The sequence below is a fragment of the Harpia harpyja genome, chromosome 3 (genome assembly GCF_026419915.1).
Source record: "Harpia harpyja isolate bHarHar1 chromosome 3, bHarHar1 primary haplotype, whole genome shotgun sequence".
Taxonomy (NCBI): Eukaryota; Metazoa; Chordata; class Aves; order Accipitriformes; family Accipitridae; genus Harpia; species Harpia harpyja.
In genome coordinates, this window is record NC_068942.1 from 36,840,541 (window position 1) to 36,861,301 (window position 20,761).

Sequence of the window (20,761 nt, forward strand, 5' to 3'; positions counted from 1 at the left end):
GTCCTCGTCATCATGAGGGAGGGCTGCGGGAGGACTTCTGCCCTGAAGAGCTTTTGATGCAGAGAGCAAAAGATGAAGCGGGAGTGAACAGAGACGTGACTTGCCAGAGGCTGTACTGGCCTAGACATACAACCCGCAGTCCCAGCTTGGTGCCTGGTTTGTTAGGCTGCAGAATTTACATGGTTCCCAGTATCCCCCTGCTCCCCACGTCCTTCCGTGCTGGGTTTCTGCACTGTGCCAAGGAGGAGACAGCCTGCCCGACTGGCATGGCATGCCTTTAGCTTGAAATAGCTGGGGGGGGGGGGGCTTGGAAAGGAGGAGGACCACAAGATGCAGGCCCCCTCAATTCTTCGGGAAAAGCAAGTGGGAGTGATGGAAGAGGGATTTAAAATTGCCCAGGGGTGTTTTCTGTTGGGAAGCGGAGGGTGGCTGCAGGCTCCCTGGGTTACCTGGCCGGGATGTGGCACTGGTGCCCGCCCCTGCACGGGGATGGGGAGGCAGGGGGCACGTCGGTAGGAAGGTGTATCTGGCAAACTGCGCGTAAGGCAAAATTTGCCGATACCTGTGCTTCCCCAGCGGCGATGAAGCCGTCACGGCTCGTGCCAGAGAAGAGCTTGCTTCCCTGGGACAGGCTTATAAGCCGGCATGAAGAAATCCTCCCAGGCCTCAGGACAAGGAGAGCGATGGAGCGAGGCACTGCAGGCTGGACGCAGGATGCAGCATCTTGGTGCTGCAGCAGCCACAGGTAGAATAAAACGGCCTGAGCATTGGCTGCTTCTCTGTAAAATCCCTGTATTTTGCACCAATGAGTCTTTGGTCACCTCATCAGTTAACTCCTGGCTTCACTTCCCTTGCAGAGACCAAAGTGGCTCTGTTTTATCTTAGGAAAGCTTCTTCCCAGTGTTACAAAGATCATTCCTCAGCGTTGGGTGCTACGGGCTTTGATCTAACAGGGATGGGGTTATGCTTTTTTTCTTTCTGCTTGTCAGCATGAGCACCACACTAGATGCCCTCTGCAAGGCAGGGCTTCAGCTGTTGGAACCGGTGTCACTCACCTATTTACTGATGTGGTTGTAGTAATTTTTGTCTAAAGTGCCCAAAAAGTTTTAGAGACTGAGTAAAAAGCAGTCTGCAGGATTTGGGTTCTTGAAGGCTGATGGTTCATTGTCAAGAAACTTCTGGTTTAATCGCTAGACTACTGTTGATTTTTTTCTTGATTACTTACCAATAGGCTTAAAAAGAGGAAAAAATGAAATTTATTCTGCTGAAATGCCTGGATGCTCTGCAGTGTTTTTAGCTGCAGAAGGAAGTAGAAGATAAAATCCTTCAGAGGTGCTAAGATCCTATTTGTGGCACCAACATAAGATTTTTAATCTTGACTCACATAGGAAAGGTTTCCCTTTTGCCCGACCTCCAAAGCAGCCAGAGCCTTTGTGGCCGTGCTGTCTGCTGGTCAGCCCTCCCTTGCTAGTTTTGAGGTTCATGGTCAGTTTTGTCCAAATCTGAGAAAGGATAGGAAAAGTCTCAAAAATAATTCAATTTCTTCAGCTCTTGCAAAAATCAGCAGTTGGGTACAGAAGAGAAACCAAGACAAGCATCCTGTGCTCAGATAGCTATGGGTTACGCTGAGCCTCCTGGACAAGGACCAGGGGAATCTTCCTCTCCTCGTTCCCTTGCTGATAGCATTTCTGCTCTTGCACCTGACACATTGCCTGGGACGCAGCACGCGTGGGCATCAGCACCATCCCAGCCACCAGCTCGGCATGGACCACATGGAGGGACACAAGCTCCCGGGATTCATAGCAAAATTCTCCCCTGCACATGCAAAAGTTGGGTTTTTTTTTCCCAAAACTTTTTTTTTTTCATTTATTTTGTGGGGCAAAACATTTTTTCAAGCTTTTGAACCTGGGACAGGATGTGTTTTATTAATTGCAAAAGGTATTCTTGAACTAGAAATCCTAATTTCTGTGCTGCTTAATTGAGAGGATCACAGTAACAACTAGACATAGTAATACCTTGACAGTTAAAGCCGTGGGAGGTTAGAGGTTGATTTTACTCCAAGTGACAGCAACTTGTACCAGCAGGATTATTCAAAGGAGTCAGTCTCTTAATTTGATGAAAGTACAGTTTCATTCTTTAAACAGCTGAGTTTTCTGCAATCACTGGTTTCCAACTGTCTAAACCACACTTTTATCTTGTATCCTTGTATCACTGTGTCCTGATACGTCAGCAACAGCGCCGGGAAAAGCTGCCATCCCTTCTGACGCCCGTCAGGCCAAACACGGAAAATTTAATGTAGCAGTTTTCGTCAGGGAACATTTTGCAGCTCTTTTGAAAACAAAGAGGTTTATTGCTACATTTATTGTTAGTGGTCTGATGACAGCCAAATGCTGTTATCTTGTGATGTGCTACTGAAGCACTGACTTCTCACTTCAGCTATCACTTTACGATTAAAACAATGCAATATAGAGAATAAAATAATGTATTTCTGTGAGGAGCATTAATACGTTCAAACATTTTAGTCAGTGCTTTGTCCTAATGGCAGTGGGCAGAAGCTTTACGGGATTTACCACAGCTCATAAGAAGTCAGGCGAGACTGAAAAGTGAGATATTTGAGGGGGTAGGAGCTTTGAATACTTTGCATTAACCGTGTTGTATCATGAGCTCCTGACAAGTATTAACGAGAGTTTGTCACGACCTACGGTCACGCAGTGGGTACATCCTCGCCTTGGAGCGCTTGAAGGAAACGGTCCTGCTCCCGGATCTCGTCACGGGCTGGCAGGGAGAAGTGAGATTTGAAGAGAGCGAATGCCACGTACCCTGTAGGCAGCGTGCCGTACGGCCCACGGCTGAGTTTTCCATCCCCGCCATCGACCCCAGATTCTGTCCCTTGCTCTTGTTACTCCAGCCTTGGTTCTGCTCTCGACCGGCCCCACATGGCCCCGCTGCTCCTCCTGCTCCCTCCTGTCTCAGCCCTCACCACGCTCCTGCCTTTGGCTGGCTCCTCTGCTTCTGAGGGTTCCTCATTTCTACCCATCCTTCCTACCAAACCTGACTTTGATCTTTGTGGTCTTCATTTCAAAGCAGCCCAAGCCTGAGCTGACCACCCTTGGCCAAGTTACAACAGCACTCTTCTCGCACGCCTCGCTGGGAAGCTGAAATGTGGGTTTCGGTGAGTTAACGTCGCAGCAAAAATCCGTGGCAGGTTTACATCTCCAGTGTCCTAGACCTGTGACCTCACCCCTGAAATGATTCAGCATTGCATTGATTTATATTTTATAAATATATGTATAGATTATATAGTTAATGGAAACAGCAATGCTCGGACTTTGTATGGCTAACAGTGCCTTACGGAATACCTTCTCTTCCAGGTCAGTTCCCACACAGAGAGCGGTGCCATCGGGGATGGCATCGCTGTGCCAGCGAGCATCGCTGGGCTGGTGGGCCTGGGCTCACGTGGGTCTCGCTAAAACTCTAGTGGCTGTGACTGAGGAAGAGGGAGCAGGAGCCGCAGCTGGAGGACGGGAAAGACGAGGAGCCAGGTTTCAGGGATGGGCTGAGGAAGGAAAGATTGTGCGGAGAAGCCATCTGTAAAAAGAAGACATTGGGAGTCAACAACTCAGCTGAATTTCCCATACTTGCTACTTTAGGTTGGCTTGGAAGTAAATTTTTCAGCTAAAATGGCCGAGTTATGTATAAAAATGAGACAACCTTTTTCTCTTAAAAAGTTATTTTGTCTAGAGAAGTCTCTTAAAACCTTGGTAAGTGGCAAGGTGGCACCATTTCTGTGGCAGACTGCCTGGGGAGATGTAAAAAATTCTTCCATGCACCCGTAATTCATGCATTGAACACATCCAGTTTGAAGCATCCCTCAGAGAACTTGCCCATCTTAGCAACTCCCTGGTATGTCAGCAATAGCTTCCTCGTGGAAGTAATTTTTCCTAGGCTGCCTGCAAACAGCCCGGCAGGGACCTGAGCCTCCCGGTGCCGCTCACGGGTGCCTTGCTGAACGTATCTGCCCTCCGAGACACGCTAAGTGCTGTAGGGAAGTTCCCTCCATCCTCATCGCCTAGGGCTTCTCCCTCGTCTCGCGCTGCAGGAGACAAAAATCCCGGTGCTCGGGGTGTGAAGGAGAGCCCCGGCCTGCAGGAGGCTGGAGTCAGGGTGTGCTGCAGAACAAGCCTGATCTTCTCTTGCCTACAGAGATTTCCAATCCTGTGGCTAAATCCTTCTCAATACCTGCCTGCTGCAGAGGGGAGAAGTGCTTCTTCTTCACCTGCGCCGCCGGCTGCCGGGCTCTCTGCGGCTGCCCCCAAGTGCTGACGGGTTAGGATGCCCCTCGGCGTGGCCTGGGGAACGTGACGGATCTGCTTTTAGGAAAATATTTCAAGCGACACGTCAAGCATTTAAAATGCTGGCTGCGTGTTGCTCTGTCGGCTTCCCGACTGTGAGCGTGCGGGTGTGTGATCCTTGCTGTAGGATCACCCTCAGGCAGTCAGCTCCTGGGGCTGGCTTTGCTTTTCTTTATTTTTTTTTTAAAAGGAAAAAAAGTTCAAAGGCTGCTGAAGTCCCAGCTAGAAACACTGCGAAGGAAGATAAAGGATGTCCAACCAAATACATAAGGGAAGGGATATGGCAACCTTGAGTGCATAGCCCTTGCAAGTAATTAGGCAAACAGTTCCCTGGTGTAAATGCATTCGTGTGTGCTTGAGAGAGGCCTGGCTGCTGAGTTAAGCGGCACCTGGTGGTGCTGCCATTTTGTTATGATAGCTAGAAAGAAACAACAGTTTGCTTTTTTCCAGGCAGCAGACTCGGAGTGGGTTTCGGTTGGGCCTCGTTGAGTAACTTGGGTTCCCCCACCAGAAAGGTACAATTTCAGGTTTAAATCAAACATGCATGTGTGCGTGCAGAGAAAAAGATGAGAAGACTTACCTTCTGCTTTCAAAAGTAGTTCGTATCGACTGCCTGTTCATTTATTTTGTCCTTTCCTACTCGTAAGCTGGTATCTGTTAGGTTGCACTTAGCTGAATTTTTTTATTATTATTTTAGAAAGGCTTGTTTCAGGGTGTGAACTAGAGCGGAGAAGGAACTGCAACTCCGTCCCGTTTCCTCATGGAAATTAATTCATAGAGCAGAATGCCAAGTCGAGATGTGCAGCACGAGGCGCTGCGTGGTGCCTGTCCGTACAGAAGCGTGATGGGAAATGCCGCCGGGCAGGACAGCAAGAGGCAGGTTTTGCTCTCAAGTATGTTCTTGGAGGAGATTTGAAACCCACCTGCTGGGGATGGGTTAAGGCATCCTGCTGGGAAGCAGCTCATCCCGCACTGCTCCGTTTCGGGGGCACGAACCGCAGTGTTCAGGGTATCCGCGCTGGGATTGCCTAACTACGGTTGGTTTCTGTGAAAGCCCTGGCCTTTCAAAAGTTTCTTTTTCTACAGGAAGAGGTGGATCTCTCTCTCTGTCCCCCTCCTCTTCTTGCTCTTTCGTTTCCCTTCTGTGGCATTCAATCTGGTAGCCAGCAAGAGGAATAATAATTAATGGGCTATATGTGTATTCCCTATAGTCGGATTGTTAAGCGAGTGACCCAATGCCATAAACTAATGCCCGTGGTGCTGCTTCAGCAGCGTTAGTCATTTCTCCTGGCATTTTAACTTCCCAGGGCCCCACAGCTGTCGAGTGGGTATTTTCTGTAAAACAGGCAGCATTTGAAACGTTCCTAACCCTGGGTAAAGGTTCTCTCCAGCCTCTGTACAACATGACTTCAGCCCTGTACTATGCAGGACTGAATCCGCTCTGATGACCCATGTGGCAGAGAGTTTCTGTAATCTATACCATGAGGTCACATTTCAATAGCGGGAGCAACCGAGACTGAAGTCATGATTTAAACCACTGGAGTAAATATAGTTTTTACATTAGCGCATTGCAGACCTAACTTGGGGGATTATGTCACAGGATATTTTTTCTGAATTGTCTCAAATAAAATCTTAAGGCCTTCTGGTTATTACCATGGTGATGTTCCTCCAACTCAGCATTGAAATTCCCCAGAGCACTTTATAATCAGAATTGTGAGGGAATTAAATGTTGGTTCTACCTGAAGTGAAACCGGTTTGCCCTCGTGCTGAACTTTCTGTATGAAACCAGACGGGCAGTTTGGACTGGGGATGCATGTGTTGAATTTCAGATACCAGGTCAGCTGGCCTTTTTTCGGCAGAACCATGGATCCCCTTACACTAGAGCAGATTAAATTTACCTTGCATCATAGGAATGTGAGGTGCTTTTCTCCATCACCAGAACAAGGCTCCTATGTCATCCCACAGCTTCTTTCTGCAGGATAGACAAGCTCAGCCCCAGGAGTCCTCCACGCTGTTCTGCAGGCTCGTCTTCTTAGAGGACCGTGCCGAGGAAACACAGTTCAGCTCTTGCCGCGCTGCAGAATCAAGTCTTCGGGAATAAAACCTGTTGTAAATAGGGCTCTTGGAGAGAAAGTCGTCGTACTGCAGTAAGGGCTGTATGGGCTAAATTTAGCCATTAAAATCAACAGTAAAAAACCACAGCCTTCTCCAAGCTGGAATGATTCAATTTGACCAAACAGAAAATTGTTCCCTTATTAAGCTAATTGTATCTCCCAGTAAAAAGGCTTCAAACTGAACCTGGCCCTAAAGCTGCCTTGGGGAGCCAAGGAGCCGAGAGATTGCAGCCAGGTGCTTCATAAAGCAAAGGCTCTTCATGTTTCTTTTACGCTGGCAAGAGGCAAAGCAGCCAGCCTTCTGGAAACATGCTAGCGAGTGCCACCGGTCCCCTCTCTCCCAAAGCTGTATTCTTGTTTTGTTTTATCCCGTTTGAGAGAGGGCTGTCATTACAAGGGTTTGTTTCCAGGGCAAGTCCTGAAACGTCGCCACTGCTAAGGCAGAGGAGGGACTAGTCCCGAGTTTTACCCAAAGACAAAGCTGAGACTTTCTGATGGTGAGGTCTCAAAATCAAGTCCCTTTCTGTGTGCTGGACTACGGCACAGGACGTGTGTGCTGGATGTAAGCTGGGGTTTTTTTCAGAGCACTTGTCTACCTCTGCAGAAAGAACATGGTTTATGGCAAAACGCAATAAACTCAAGCTAGCTGCAGACGTGCTAGCTTGGGCGCAGGACTCAGGGCTGCTGGGGAAAGAAGCGCAGATCTCTCTGTGAGCTAATTTACCGGCTGGTGCTGGAGGTGCCCCGGGTACCTCTACACCGCGCTGCTGTGCCGGGTGTGCACACCAAGCACGGGGGCACCGACTGCTTGGCAAACCTCGGGGCCCTGAGCACGCTGTCCCCTTGCCGGCACAGACCGGGATTCCCGATGCCGTTGCTAAGCCTCTGCTTCCTTCCCAGTTCCTAACCAAGCTTCAAAAATATCCTCGAGTGGGTGAAGCTATACCAGAGAATGTCTTTATGGGAATAGTCTAACATTAGCCCTGAAGAGGGGACAGACTAACCATTTCAGGCTCTTCCTCCCTCGTGCTCTTCTACTCCGCTTCCTTCTAGCTCCTTTCCTATTCCTATCATATGTTTTTCTTACGCTGTTGGGTTTTTCCATCACTGAGACTCCTTGGCACGCACAGCTTTAAAGCGTGGTCCCAGCCGTCATTAATTTGCAAGCTTTTGTTTCAGCTCAGTAATAGTCGTATGCCGGGTTTGTTTTTTTTTTTTTGTCTGAGGATGCGATTCTGCATCGCGTCAAAGAAGTATTACAGAGCCCACAGGGGAACGGAAAATTTTAGGAATCCTTCTAAAAGGAAAAAAAAAGGAGTCACGCTGAGGCAGGCGTTTAAACTACATGAGAGGTGGCAGAATTGGGAATGAGATCCCCGTGTCTTGAGTCCTGCTTAACCCCTTATTGCTGATGGTTTCTTGCCTGGGAGCATCCTGCGTGATGTCGGTACTTTCAACGTGGGTCATTCATTGTAGCATTAGGGTATTCCGCTTTGGGCTTGCCTCGGGGTTTCCTTGAACAGCGTGTAAGTTATTCTGACGGTACCCATCCCTGCTGAAAGCCGCCCGGTCTGTTAGTATTCTTTTACAGCCACAGAAACGATGGTATTGGTAAAAAATAACCCCCCAAAACCAACACCAACCAACCAAACCAAAAGCTGCCAGGCGAGATGTGGAAAGCCGAACTGCCGCTGCGGCTCAGCAACCCTCAGGGATGCCCCGGGGGAGAGGGGACCGGGGCGGGGAGGGGGGGGGGACGACGGGGAACCGGGGGCGGCGGTACCGGGGTAGACGTCAGGCGGAAGGGAAGCGCCCGACACGCCGCGAGTGGGCTCCGCTGCTGTCTGAGCATGCTCCCGCGGGGGCACGGCCGGCCTATATAACGGCGGCGAGGAGCCGCCAGCGGCAGAAGCAGCAGCAGCGGCTCCGCTGTGCGCCCAGTACCGCGTCTCTCCGGACGGGACCGTACCGCACTTCTCGGCGCCGTCCGTCCTCGCCCGGCCTCGGTAAGCCGTCGGAGCTTCGGTGACCGGCACGGCCGAAGCAGCGCAACCCGCTCCGCCGGCTCCGGCCCCGGCCCCCGCGGCGGGCGGTCCCGCGGGCGGTAGGATGGCCGCTAAACCGGCCGAGCTGCTGGGCGTCTGCTCCAGCTACCAAGCGGTGATGCCCCACTTCGTGTGCGTGGCTGAGGAGTTCCCCCCGCCGCCCGCCCGCCCCGCCAAGACCCCCAAAGGCAAGCTGCGGCGGCCGCGGCAGTCGCGCTTCAAGACGCAGCCGGTGACTTTCGACGAGATCCAGGAGGTGGAGGAGGAGGGGGTGTCCCCCATGGAGGAGGAGAAGGCCAAAAAATCCTTCCTGCAGTCGCTGGAGTGCCTGCGGCGGAGCACCCAGAACCTCAGCCTCCAGCGGGACCGCCTCGGCAGCTGCCGGCTCCGCAACAGCCTCGACTCCAGCGACTCGGACTCGGCCCTCTGAGGGCGGCGGGACCCGGTCCGACCCGGCGGCAGCGGCACGGACTGGGCTCCGCTGCAGGGAACCGGCCCCGCCCGCCGGCCGGGGATCGCCCCGGGGCGGGCAGCCGGGTCGGGGTCGGGATGTTTTCTAAGAAAGCGCTTGTACCTTCGTTTCTATTTGATTGTATGAAACTCTCCCGTTTAAAAGACGAACGCGCGCGAAAAAAAAAAAAAAAATCTTTTCTATTCGTTAGGAGAAATGAGCTGGCTTAGATGCATCGAGCTGCTGGACTTTATATTTATTTTTGCATTTAAACTGTTGACTGCATTAATTTAATATGTTTCTACCTGAATGTCTGTTATTATTTCCATAAAAGAGTAATAAAATCTGATATATTTGCACAGTACCTATTGGACTGTCCTTATTTTAGGGATCTAACCGTCCTCTTCCAGCTTCCGTTACCCCTTGGCCAGCTAAAGGGATTTAAAGGCTGCCGGTAGCCAGTGCAGAAGCAGCAATGCTTTCCTCGGGGATGCCGCTCAGAGGTTTTGCGGTCTGTACTGTCAGGTACGAGCTAATGAGACGAGAGCCGAGTTAGACTCATCTTGCGTAACTTTTTTTTTTTGCTTCTTTGAGATCTTTGTGTTAACCTGAACTGGTGTTTAAGGAGCGTTTGTAACTGGTTGTGTCCCAGAACCTTAATGCAACTGGGCAAGCCTCATGCGTTCACAAAAGTGCATGTATACTTTCTGTTCTCGTCCAAGTCGGTTTTGTCTCTTCTCCCCTTCCCCTCCTGACCCATAAATTGTTTAGTGCTGCAGACGGGTTTGGTAATTGGATGTAATGCAGTTTTATTTACTAGAGTGAGTGGTACTATGTGGACGTGCTTTTCCTGGGGTTGAAAAGCAAGGGTATTTTGGTGTGGTATAGGAGTGAAGTTATGTGGGGCTTCTGTGCGTATGTGTGTGTGCAAGCGCGTGTAAGATTTTCTCTGTCTACGGTGTATGTGCCGAGGAGCACCCGAAGCTCTCCATGGAGTGGAAAGCAAATTCCTGGACCGGGAATCTTCTCTCTGTATTTTCTCCATTCTCCTGAAATATTCCTGTGCTAATAGTGTAATCCCATGGGAGCATCTTCCTTCAAGGCAAGCCTCCAGCAGTTGAAACTTCCCAGTTATTAGGTATTAGATGATAGCGAGCTGTAGCCTCTAACTTAACATTTCTGTGGTAAGATTTTTCTGGGGAGTTACAGCTTTTCTGATGTCCTGGCTTGAAGTGCAATCGTACTGATCAATAGGGATAAACAGCATGCTGTGAGCTTTTTTGGGGGAGGTAAGGGCTGGGGCAGAGGAAGAAGATGAACACGATGCAGATGGAGAACAGGGTACTTGTACCCTCTGGGCACTGAAGTTCAGCAGATGACCTGAGTGAGGAGCCCAGTGGTGGCTCCTGACTCTGGGCACAGCTGAAGCCTGTCTCTCTCTAGCTTAAACCTGAGGAAAATCAGGAGGGGAGGGGTTGTTTTTGGACAGGTCCTTCCTGTACTTACAAAAGTTGGTGAAGAGATTTAAAAACTTCCTTGCGGTAGGAGAGCCAGCTGACCTCCAGCACCAGGGGAGGGTTGTGCACGCAATTCGGCAGGTAAGGAAACAGGTCAGGGCTCTGACCTGACCTCCTTGTAAAAAAAACAAACAAACAAACAAAAACCCAACCAAAAACCAAAACAACATTTAAACCACACCCCCCACTTATCCCCCTGCATGCAGTCTGTGAAACATCTTGTCTCCCTTTGCTGTTAGACCCTGATGGCTGCTTTCTGGGTAGACACAGTACATACGTACACAAGATCTACGTACAAAGCAAAGCAACTCAACCTCCAGAACAGCTTTCAGCCAGGCCAACCAGACTCGGTTAAGAAATAATCAGCAGCTGGGCTAATTGTCCTCAACAAATTCCTAATGCTGTTACAATTCTGGGAGTTTTGGGCTGGAAACATCTATGGGAACTCTATAGCCGTGTGCCTAAATGTCACGTAATGTACACAGCAGGCTAATTGAGCTCCGTAGGATTTCCGGAGGTTGCACGGCATCCTCCCCATGCTGCAGGTTTCAGACTCCTTTTCAGTCTTGCTTTGCTTTCAGCTCTGGTACAAATCCCTGTGATACACAAAGTGTGTGACAGCTTCAAGAGGCTGTGAGCGCATGATCTTCTTCCCCGCTCGTTTCTCTTTAGCAGCTGGGATTAATAGCAGGCCATTTACTGTTGCCTTTCCCATCCCTGCTTTAGTGTGCAGCTGTGCTGTCGGCGCGCAGGAGGCTGTGCTGAGCCAGCCAGCAGCAGAGCATCGGGTCCTTGCTTCCTGGAAGGGGGAAAATAGCCACGTTCCCTTTTCTGTTTCAAGAGACAAATATGGATGTTAACACAGAGGACAAAGAGGGTTTGAGAATCTGTTGTAGCATAATATTTGAGGAAAAGCCATATTCCAGTGGTTAGGCTGAATAAATAAGTTTCCCTTCAACTGTTCTTTGTTAACATTTTTCTGCTCCATCTCAAAGTGAATAACGTGGGAGATGCCAGTGCTAAAGATAGGCTAGCATTTATCTTCCAAACAGTTATGATCGAGGCAGAAGGGTGAAAAGCCAGGGTGTTTTAGCTCTGTCCTGGAGAGGCCCTCCTGAATGCTGCTAGAAAAGTAAACCTCCCTTCCAGTCTTCCTGTGCTGCTAATTTTGAAGGTTTCTCTTGCAGTGGATCTCTTTTAGCATCATGGATACCTGTCCCGTAAGGATTGCAGGAAGACCTATTCAATTCACTTTACTGAGGGTAATGACTATATTAAAGGGTTTTGAGTCCGTTACCCACTACCCAGGCTTGAGATGTGGGTTGTACGTTTCCCTTCACCAATTCACAGCTTAAAATCATCCAGCAGATGCCACTTACGGTGATGCTCAGCATGGCAGTGAGTAGGCACGAGCATTCCATGTCTGCACAGGAAGGAGCTGGGAGCCAAACGCTCACGGTGCAGCAGGATGGGTCTCGGGGCGAAGGGGAGACTGAGCACCCCAGGGGTGCCTTCAGCCCTATTTCTTCAAATGACAGGAAATCACACAGCAGAATTTGTCTTCAATGGGACCTGCGTTTTATTCTCGTATCACTTCATGTGTAAATCGTCCTGTCCTCTGTGGCGAGAGGAGCGCACGGTGAGGTGAGTAAAGGCTTGAACTTGCAAGCAATTCTTTTATTCTATTCCTGTTTTGTGTCCAGTCCCCTTCAAGCTCGTCAGTATTTTTCGCCTGTCCTCATGTTGAAACGCTGGGTTAATGTAAAGCTACTCGTGCTGGTGTGGTGGATTTGTACCTCCGTGCCTTATGCTCGTCTGACAAGCATAGAGGGATCTGAATGGTGCAGTATCATCACTCTCCTGGCATCAGAAGAAAAAACAAACCCTCTCTGTATATCTCATGGACAAGCTTTTTCTGCTTTTTTTCCAAAATATTTTAATTAAATTTGACTTAGTAATTCATGGAGGATTTCTGATTGCAATTTAGTGTCCGCCCCAAGGGGCTGAGGATGGTCTCCTCTCCTCGCTGGATGTGCACCATTTCTGCTGTTGGATGACTTCTCTCATCTCTGAGTTTCTGGTGACTCACCGGGGACACTTCAGAGTGGAGTTGTTGTTATCAGGAACAAATAAGAGAAGGTGCTTGTAATTCCTGCAGGTTTCTGTGCCGGGATCCTGAGAATGTGTTTGCTTTACGAGCTGGTTAACGATGACCTATCTCCTGACCCTTACCAGTGCTGTGGGTCTGATCCTGCAGAAGCGCGGTGGACAGACTGCAGGACGCTGCCCTGGGTAAGAACACCACACGACCGTCCTTATCTAACCTCCAAAGTAACAGCGAAGCCGTAGGACAAAACACAAACGGAGGCGTCCATTTAATTGTCAGGCTGACAGCAAACAAATTGCCGTGTAACAGGGGCCGACAGGCGAGCTCTAGCAAATCTGGTTTTTCAAACGTTAGCAGTGCTGGCGGTTTGCTGGCTGCCCTCCGTGGGGTTGTAGCTCCCCGGCAGCATGTGTGGACCTCAACCTCCACGGCCCCTCGTCTCGGGTGCGGGCTTTTGAAGCCACCGCCAGAGAGATCAGCACGGTTCTCCAGGCCGCATCTAGCCTTGTTTGAACCTCAGCTCCCGTGGCATGGCTCAGTTTGAGCTGTCTCTTGTACATGGGACTTGCATTTCTGCGGGGGGGGGGGGAACCTTGGGGAGGTGGAGATAGCCCGAAATCCCTGAGCAGAGCTCAGGCTGCCTGTGCAGGGATGCACCGGCGCCCTGGATTTGCGGTTTAGCTTCTCACAGCCATCTTTAAATAGAGCGTGCAAGCTGTGCGCAGTGCTTCAGCAAGCCTGGCTCCTAACTTTAGGGGTATTTTTTAAGGTGTAAAGATGCCAGATTATACCCTGAGCAGAAAATAATCTGGTGTCCAGTAATAACACGAGCAAGGGGAGCTCACCTTCTGAAGTAGGAGGCCGTTGAACAGTATGGGGAGGTTGCCAGCTCAACCCTGCAGGCTTCAGCAAGAAGTAGTATGTGGTCTTTCACTTCCACTTGAGTAGCTACCTGAAGTCAGGCAGCTGAATTAATTAATTAATTGTGGGAATGACTTAATTCCCAAACAGCATCTCATCACACGTACGCGCGTGCGTGTCCCGGTGCCTGGTCTGTCTAGTCTAGAGTGAGTGCTGCTAACAGAGCAGCCCAGCTCTTGGCTGTAGAGCAAAGCACCTCCAGATTTTTAATTGACAGTACAATTAGTTTAACTGGTACCAGGAGAGAAGGAAATACTTCCTGCATAACCAATAACTGCGGTGTCAGAGTCATGTGACCATTTCTCGTCCTGGAGCATCAGCTTTAACGCTATTAAATGTGCAAACTTGGTAATTATGCACTTATGACTACTGTGTTAGCAAATGTCATGGTATGTTATAAATAGCATAGGGTCAGATCCTGATTTTGGCTGCACTGGTGTCAGGCTGGCTTTGGTCCAGCTGTACTCTGGAGTTGATCTGGATTTGCTTCTTGAGCATTCATGCTATTTGCCGCTGTTGCTGAGCACGTTTATGAACTGGCTTGAAATGTCCGAGCCATTGCTCCTCTGCTCCGTCACACCTGGGATACTCTGAGGCATCACACAACCTTACACAAGTTTAATCGTCCTTGTGCTTTGGGAGCAGCACGGATGATACGTGCCCGCCTGGGTGGGATGTCTGTTCCCTGCTCCCAGACGGAGCGGGAGCCGGTGGCGGCGATGGGGAGAAGCTGGGGGAGCTGGAGCGAGAGGGGAGGGGACTTTCCTTCGGCTCCTCCATGAGTCTCCACTGATATGAGACTGCAGAAGACTTTCTTTGAAACCAAACTGAGGTTCGCCTGGGTCCAATTTCAAACAAAACAAGAGGTACCATGATAATTTATGACTCTGTCTTGAACAGAGATTCTTTGTTTGGAAATATTTGCATTGAAGAGGTTGAAGTTATTTATTAGGAACTGGTGAAAGGGAAGTTTTCTTCCTTGGCTTGATTTAAAACCCTGTTGTTGTGGAAGATTTTTTTTTTTTTTTTCCTTCCCTGTGAAGAAAATGACCTTTCTTGGGCAGGAGGGAAGGGGACTGGCGAGAAGGGAGAGAGGGAGGGAGAGAACACAGCTCGCTTGTGAAACGGCTCTTGGCTAATACAAAACCATGTGAAGGATGTTTATGTGCTTGTTACTTTTAATCTCGGGTTCTGGCAAGTCAGTGTTTTCCCTTTGAGAAGTATTTGGAGGTCCTGACCGTGATCATTAAAGATCCATTTTAGTCTCTTTTCACAACAACTTCTAATGTCTGAGGGAGCCTGCACTCTGCTGCCTTGAATCTTTCAGAGGAAATTCAGCAAAGTAACATGGTTTTTCCACTGTTCCTTATGTAAAAGCAAACAGAAGGAAAGCAGCATCGGAAACATAGGTTATCGCTCATGCTTACTGTTAAACATTTGCTGTTAAGCTGAGTTGGATGGATTTCAAGCGTATGTGGCTGGCATTTATCAGCTGGGAATACATGCAAGGGGCTTTCACGGAGGCACGGATGTGGTATCGTGGTGACCTGCACAGCTCCAAGGTACTCTGTGCTTTGGAGGCAGGCTGGATGGTTAGGGTTGGAAGGGTTGAAAAGATGCAGAAGCGTCGAAACCTGGAAGGACACAGCTCTGTCGCTTTGCAGAGAGGCAGCTAAAGCAGAGTTGTTTGGATATGGAGATGCTGGAGCAGAACCAAATGGTGCGAGGAGAGGGGAGAGGCAGGAAGGAAAGAAAGAAAGAAGACAAAAATACCCAACCTCAGAACGAAATTGGATGTGGCCCGCCTGCCTAAGAAGGCAAACAAGAGAGCCTGTTTTTAATCAACTTCCATTAGTAGCACCCCTGAGTTTACGCACCCTTGGGATCCAACAAAATGAAATTAAGTTTTGCCTGCTTTTTTTAGTTCTGAAGCATATTGGCATTTTTATGTGACATTTTTGTTTGCTTCCCAAAATAAATGTGAGAGTTATCAACCGACTCCTCCTTTTCCCAGAAAATCAACCCCAAATTATCAATCCACTAGCTTTAAGAGTTTAGTTATTAATTTTATGATTGTGTCTATGTGTGTGTTTACTCCTGGATAAAGCGTCTGTATTTTTACCATACCAATGAAGGAAGCAAAGCAGGGGAGGTGGCAGGATCGCTGAGATTTCTACTTAGCTTTAGACACAAAGGTGCTCCGGGGCTCAGAGCAGGGGTGCTGGCAGGTGGGGCTCCCAGGGTTTACTGCTTGTTCGGGGACAGAAAATGGTCTTGTGCTCACAGGGAGAGATGGAGAGTTAGAGGAGAGAGTGCTGGTCCCCATCCTCCCGTTGGTGCACGGCGTGGCCCTGAGCAAGCTGCTTCTCTCTGGACCTCAGTTTCCCTGCAGGAGAGCTGGGAATTGATGAGGCTTGTTCGTTAATCCCTGCAGATGGAGGTCTGTTGCTTTGCAGCCACGGGAGATGCATTTGGTTGGCAAATGGAGAGGACTCGGATTTATTCAGAGGGCAAATGCCCAGCAATGCAGTGTCATGGTTTATAAAACACACAGCTGTGTGGTGAGATCACCTGTCCCAAAGAAGGAGGCTTTGCTTTGCTGGAGAGCCCCACACAGAGCCCAAACCTCTCCGGTCCAGAGTCCCCGTGTCACCTGTCGGAGGCTGCGTGCAGCCCCTGGCTCCTGCCCTTTGGGGACACACACTCACACTTTCTGCTGCTCAGCAGATACTTTTGGGAAGTGGGGAGAAAAAAGTGTCCTGCTGCTTGCTGGTGAACTGTGGTAGGATTTCAGGCTGAGAAAGGTGATGAATGGTATTTACACATTACTGGGCTTGTATGTGGCCTTCTCAGGTGTCCCATCCCCTTGCTCGGGCACCTGAGCCTGATGGCTTTTCTGCTGCTGCTATGCAGGGATCCCACAGTGTTTCTACATTAGAAAAGGGCTTATCTTGTCAGCATGAATGTGAGTCTGGATCAGGGAGGAAGGAGGGCTTCATGTGAGCATCTGAGAGAAGAGGCTGGCATCGTGTTGGAGCCGAAACGTGGTCGCTTCAGGAGCTTAGCGGAAAGGAGCTGACCAGTAGGACATCAAAGTACATGATGACTGAGTAGGTCAACGAGGAGAGGAGCAATGCTTTATGTGAAAGAAAACCTGAGCTAAACAACGTAGCTAAGTAAACAGTGCCAGCAAGTACCGCAGAGTCCTTATGGGCAGAGTTGTCATGCCTCCATCAGATCGGTACGGGACTAGGGTGGTGAAACAGCACCCGGAGGGGATGCTGCAACGGATGAGCTATTCTGAGAGAAAGAGAGTGTACAAAGGTAGCCAAGAAAGCAATAACAAGAAATTTCACCTAACCTCGTACAGACCAGGTAAATATTACAAGAGGGCGTGATGGTGACGCTGTGTTTTGGTACTATAAGCAGTGCTTCCTAGAGCAACAAGTCTGAGCACCTACAAGCCTCGGGGAGCTCTTGATTTAGCTCAGGGAGTATACAGATGCAATGACAAGGCACTTTGCGGTAGAGATAGTCAAGCATTCAAATTTCATGGCTCTGTAGGGTAAACCTTCTTCCCCCCCTATCCTCTACAGTAAAGCCTTAGCTTCAAGGATGAAAATTAAAAGAAGTCAAAAGAGTAAAAAAGGCTTGCAGATATCTAGGCTCTGGATATTAGGAGTCCATGATAAATTTCACTACCAGAAAGACTTTTCAAAAAGAATAAAAATAGCTAGCAGAGTTAAATAGTAGATTAAAGAATATTATTAGAAGTAAAAAGATATCCTGCAAAAAGCATAAGTCATGTCCAAAGGGGAAAAACAGAAAGGATCATAAATACTGGGATGTTAAATGTGAAATCATAATAAGACATGCTTAAAAAAAGATTTTTGAAGAATGGCTTGTAAAAAGCTAGAAGCTTCTGCTATAAACTTTTGCAAACACATTGAAAGAAGGAAGCTGGCTAGAAAGTCTTTGGCCCTCTGGCTGAACAGAGACTAAAGTGAACACTCAAGGAGCATCAGGCAATACCAGAAAAGCTAAGTCTATTCCCTGCAACACTGTAAACTACATACACTTGACTATGTATTCAATATGAAGTACTCTAAAGCAGCAATTATTGATGGTGAAAGAGATGCTGGAGTTATCAGTGATAGTCTTAAGGCAACTTGCTACTCAGCAACAATTAAGTGATAAGAATGTTGACAATTACTAGGAAAGAAATCAAGAGCCAAACAAAAATCCTAATCTGGCAACTAAAATGACAGTGCCCTGGCATCTTGAATATTCTGTTTAGGTCTATTTGTTTAAACAAAAAAAAGTTCAAAAAAGGTATCTATATTTCCTGCTGTTGAACAGAAACTTAGTAGAGTAGGACCTTTCAGTTTGAGAAAAAAAAAAAAAAAAGGAGGATAGGAGGGAGATGCAGGAATTCATGAATAGCTTGTGAAGATCAGTGAGGACCTTCTTCATTATTTCCGACAATACAAGAGCCGGAGCAGCGTCTAAGTTATTGGACAGCAGGTTTAGGACAAGCAAAAGGAAATATTTTTCTTGCGCAACGAATAACAGAATCACACAATTCACTGTCAAAGGATGTTGTGGATGCCAAAAGGACTGGCCCGCTCAAAATGCAATTAGGCAAATTCCTAGGAGACAGGTTTATGCAGAGCCAGTGACGATTGCATGGGGACAGGGTACAGAGGGTCCCCAAACCACTGGTGTCCAGAAGGTGGGCAGACGCTCCCAGGCGATGTACTGGTGCTTCCCTGCACCAGTGCGTGCGTTTGTGGGTGTGCTGACTGGTTTGGTTGCTTTCAAGCGATTGGAAATTCAGCTTTAGAAGCAGAAGGCGAAGATTTCTGTCCTTGTCCTCCCATGTCCGTGTCCCCGTGGATGTGAGCTTTATCTCCTACCCCGTGCTTAATTCCTGCGTAGTCACTTGGAGACTGATCCTAAAGTGAGCATCAGCACCACCTCCAGAACGTATCTAAATAAAGCAGAAGTCGAGTGCCAGCATATGGTTCCTTTCCAAATGCTGTGTTGGTCCTGCTAGAGAAAATGGTTATTTTTCGAAGTCTGTAGGGTTAACATTTCAGGGGGCATGATTAGAAAAACAAAATAAATGTCCAAATAAAAAAAATTGGGCCAAGTTTTGCAATGACTAAGTAACTCCACTCAATAAATGGAATTATACTGAGCGAGGAATAAATCACCCCAGAATTTGGCTCAGGGTTCGTTGCTGGAGCCCAGACAATAATAACAGGTAGACTGGGATTGTATGTGAAAAGCCGGGATTGTGCTTTTCCCTGCTGTTACCAAATGCGCAGTGCCTATTTTTATCGAGCGCGTTCCTAGCTCACGTACGATGGGCTGAAAGCTCTCGTCACCGTGCGATGCCCCCCGCTTCCCACGCAAACTAACTCACACACGTGTGCAAGATCTTGGCTGATCCTTGTAAGCTCAGCTTGACGTTTTTCCTGCTGCTTATCTGCTGGGCTTGACCAGGCCCGTGAAACTTGGGAGAGGGTCCTGGTGTTGCTGAATCTATTGGACCCTCTTTCTCGGAGCTTTCCAAGTCCCCTCCTTGCTTGGCTCCTCCGGGAGACCTGAGGAGGAGGCAGGTCGAAGAGGAAGGCTGCTGCTGCAATTGCAGTGGTCCTCGGCACACCACGGGCAGGGGCAGGATTTCCTACGGAAAACACTGGGGCCGGGAGGTCTCGTTGGCTTTCCTGCAAGAACTGTTTGTGCTCCTCTGACAGGCTGCTTTTTTTTTTTTTTTTTTGAAAAAAAAAAACCAAAACCGTTCAGGTTTAAAAAAAACCCCAAATGCTGTTAAGGCAAGGAAGTGTCAGGGCTCCCTTGCCCATCCACTGGCTCTCGGGAACCTTCTGGATCCTGCCCATCCTTAAGGCTTCTGTGCCCTGAAGCCCACAACATGTTGCCACGTCCTCTGTGAACATCTTAAGACCGTGCTGGACCTGAGGGGCATAAGGAAAACCCACCAGGCCAGACTGCAGCGAGCTGGCTCCTCTGGGCTTTGCGGGGCTCGCTGCGGACCGGGAGCTACGTGCCAAACTCCTCCTGGGCTGCTCTGCTTCATTCCCTGCACATCAGCAGGGCTATGTGGAAAAGAGGGCAGGACTCGGGACCTTTGGGGACTATTTTCTCACACCTCCTGCTGTTGTGTCCCTGTGAAACACCAGTTTGGGGTCATTAAAGGAGTATATGCCGTCCAGCCCACAGAAAGCTACCTCTTTCGGCCGTTTTCCTCAAAATATAAATATGGTTGACATAATGTTTAGCTCAGCCTTCCCCAAGTACATTTTGTTTTGCAAAGCTCTGGTTTGTTAGTGTTCCCAGCCGAATAAAACCTGCCCCGAGGAAGCAGCGCTGATCCCGCGGAGCAGAGCAGCTCTTCCCACTGCCACACACCCCATCCATCACAGAACGTTCTGCTCTTTCTTGCCATCATCCTGAAGCGAAAAAACCTGACAGAAAGCCGTAACTCTACTTAATGTTTGCGCCGCCTGCCTGCTTCTCCCTAGTCTTCCCTGTGCTCGCAACTCTGATTTACAGCCCAGCAACCGCTTGTCTCTGTAACCCCAGCAGATTCACATTTTCCAGTTTGCTATCTCTCTCGGCCTGACGCGTGCTCAAGTGGGACAGCACATCAGACTCGGCCTCCTTCTTAGCAGCTTGTAAGTACATCACGGTTCTCAAACCGAGTGTTATTTTTACCGTCTCCCTCCGCTTGTTGGTGGCACCCATCTGAAAGCAGCTCTCGCAGCTGCCTTCTCGGCCACCACGCGCTTTGGCCAACATCTTCCATCGCACCTAACGAGGTGGGAGCATCGTGTAGGCGGCCTGGGGGAGGGATGCCTGTGCTCTGCAGAGGGGCGAGGCATCTCTTCCCATCCCCAGCCTCATTTCGTGGTTCCCCTGACGCAGGATCAGGCCTTCCATGTGCTTCGCCTTGTGCGTGCCTGCAAAAACATCCGCCTCGTGCTCGATGCATTACGGAGATTTCTCCTTCTATCTCCGACTGCCACAACACATAGAAGGATTAATTAAAAATATTAATAAGTAAATATTTCCTGTCAAAATGTTGTGGGTTTGGGTTTTTTTGGCCAGGAAATTGCTTGGGTTTTTTTTTTCTGCTGCTTTGATTTTTCTTTGCCTAGCTTAATTACTTGCTTTTGATTAAAACTGGAAAAATCTAATTTTGCCCGTCCTGCAGCAATGCCTCGTGGG

At 48.9% G+C, this 20,761-nt stretch overlaps 1 protein-coding gene across 1 annotated transcript; it reads left to right on the forward strand.

The window, feature by feature from the left end:
• Positions 1-8,415: 8,415 nt before the first annotated feature.
• On the forward strand, positions 8,416-9,326 carry C3H11orf96 (chromosome 3 C11orf96 homolog). The gene has a single exon (XM_052781924.1). The coding sequence runs from the start codon at positions 8,576-8,578 to the stop codon at positions 8,939-8,941; it is 366 nt and encodes a 121-aa protein (XP_052637884.1). The 5' UTR covers positions 8,416-8,575; the 3' UTR covers positions 8,942-9,326.
• The last annotated feature ends 11,435 nt before the right edge of the window (positions 9,327-20,761 follow it).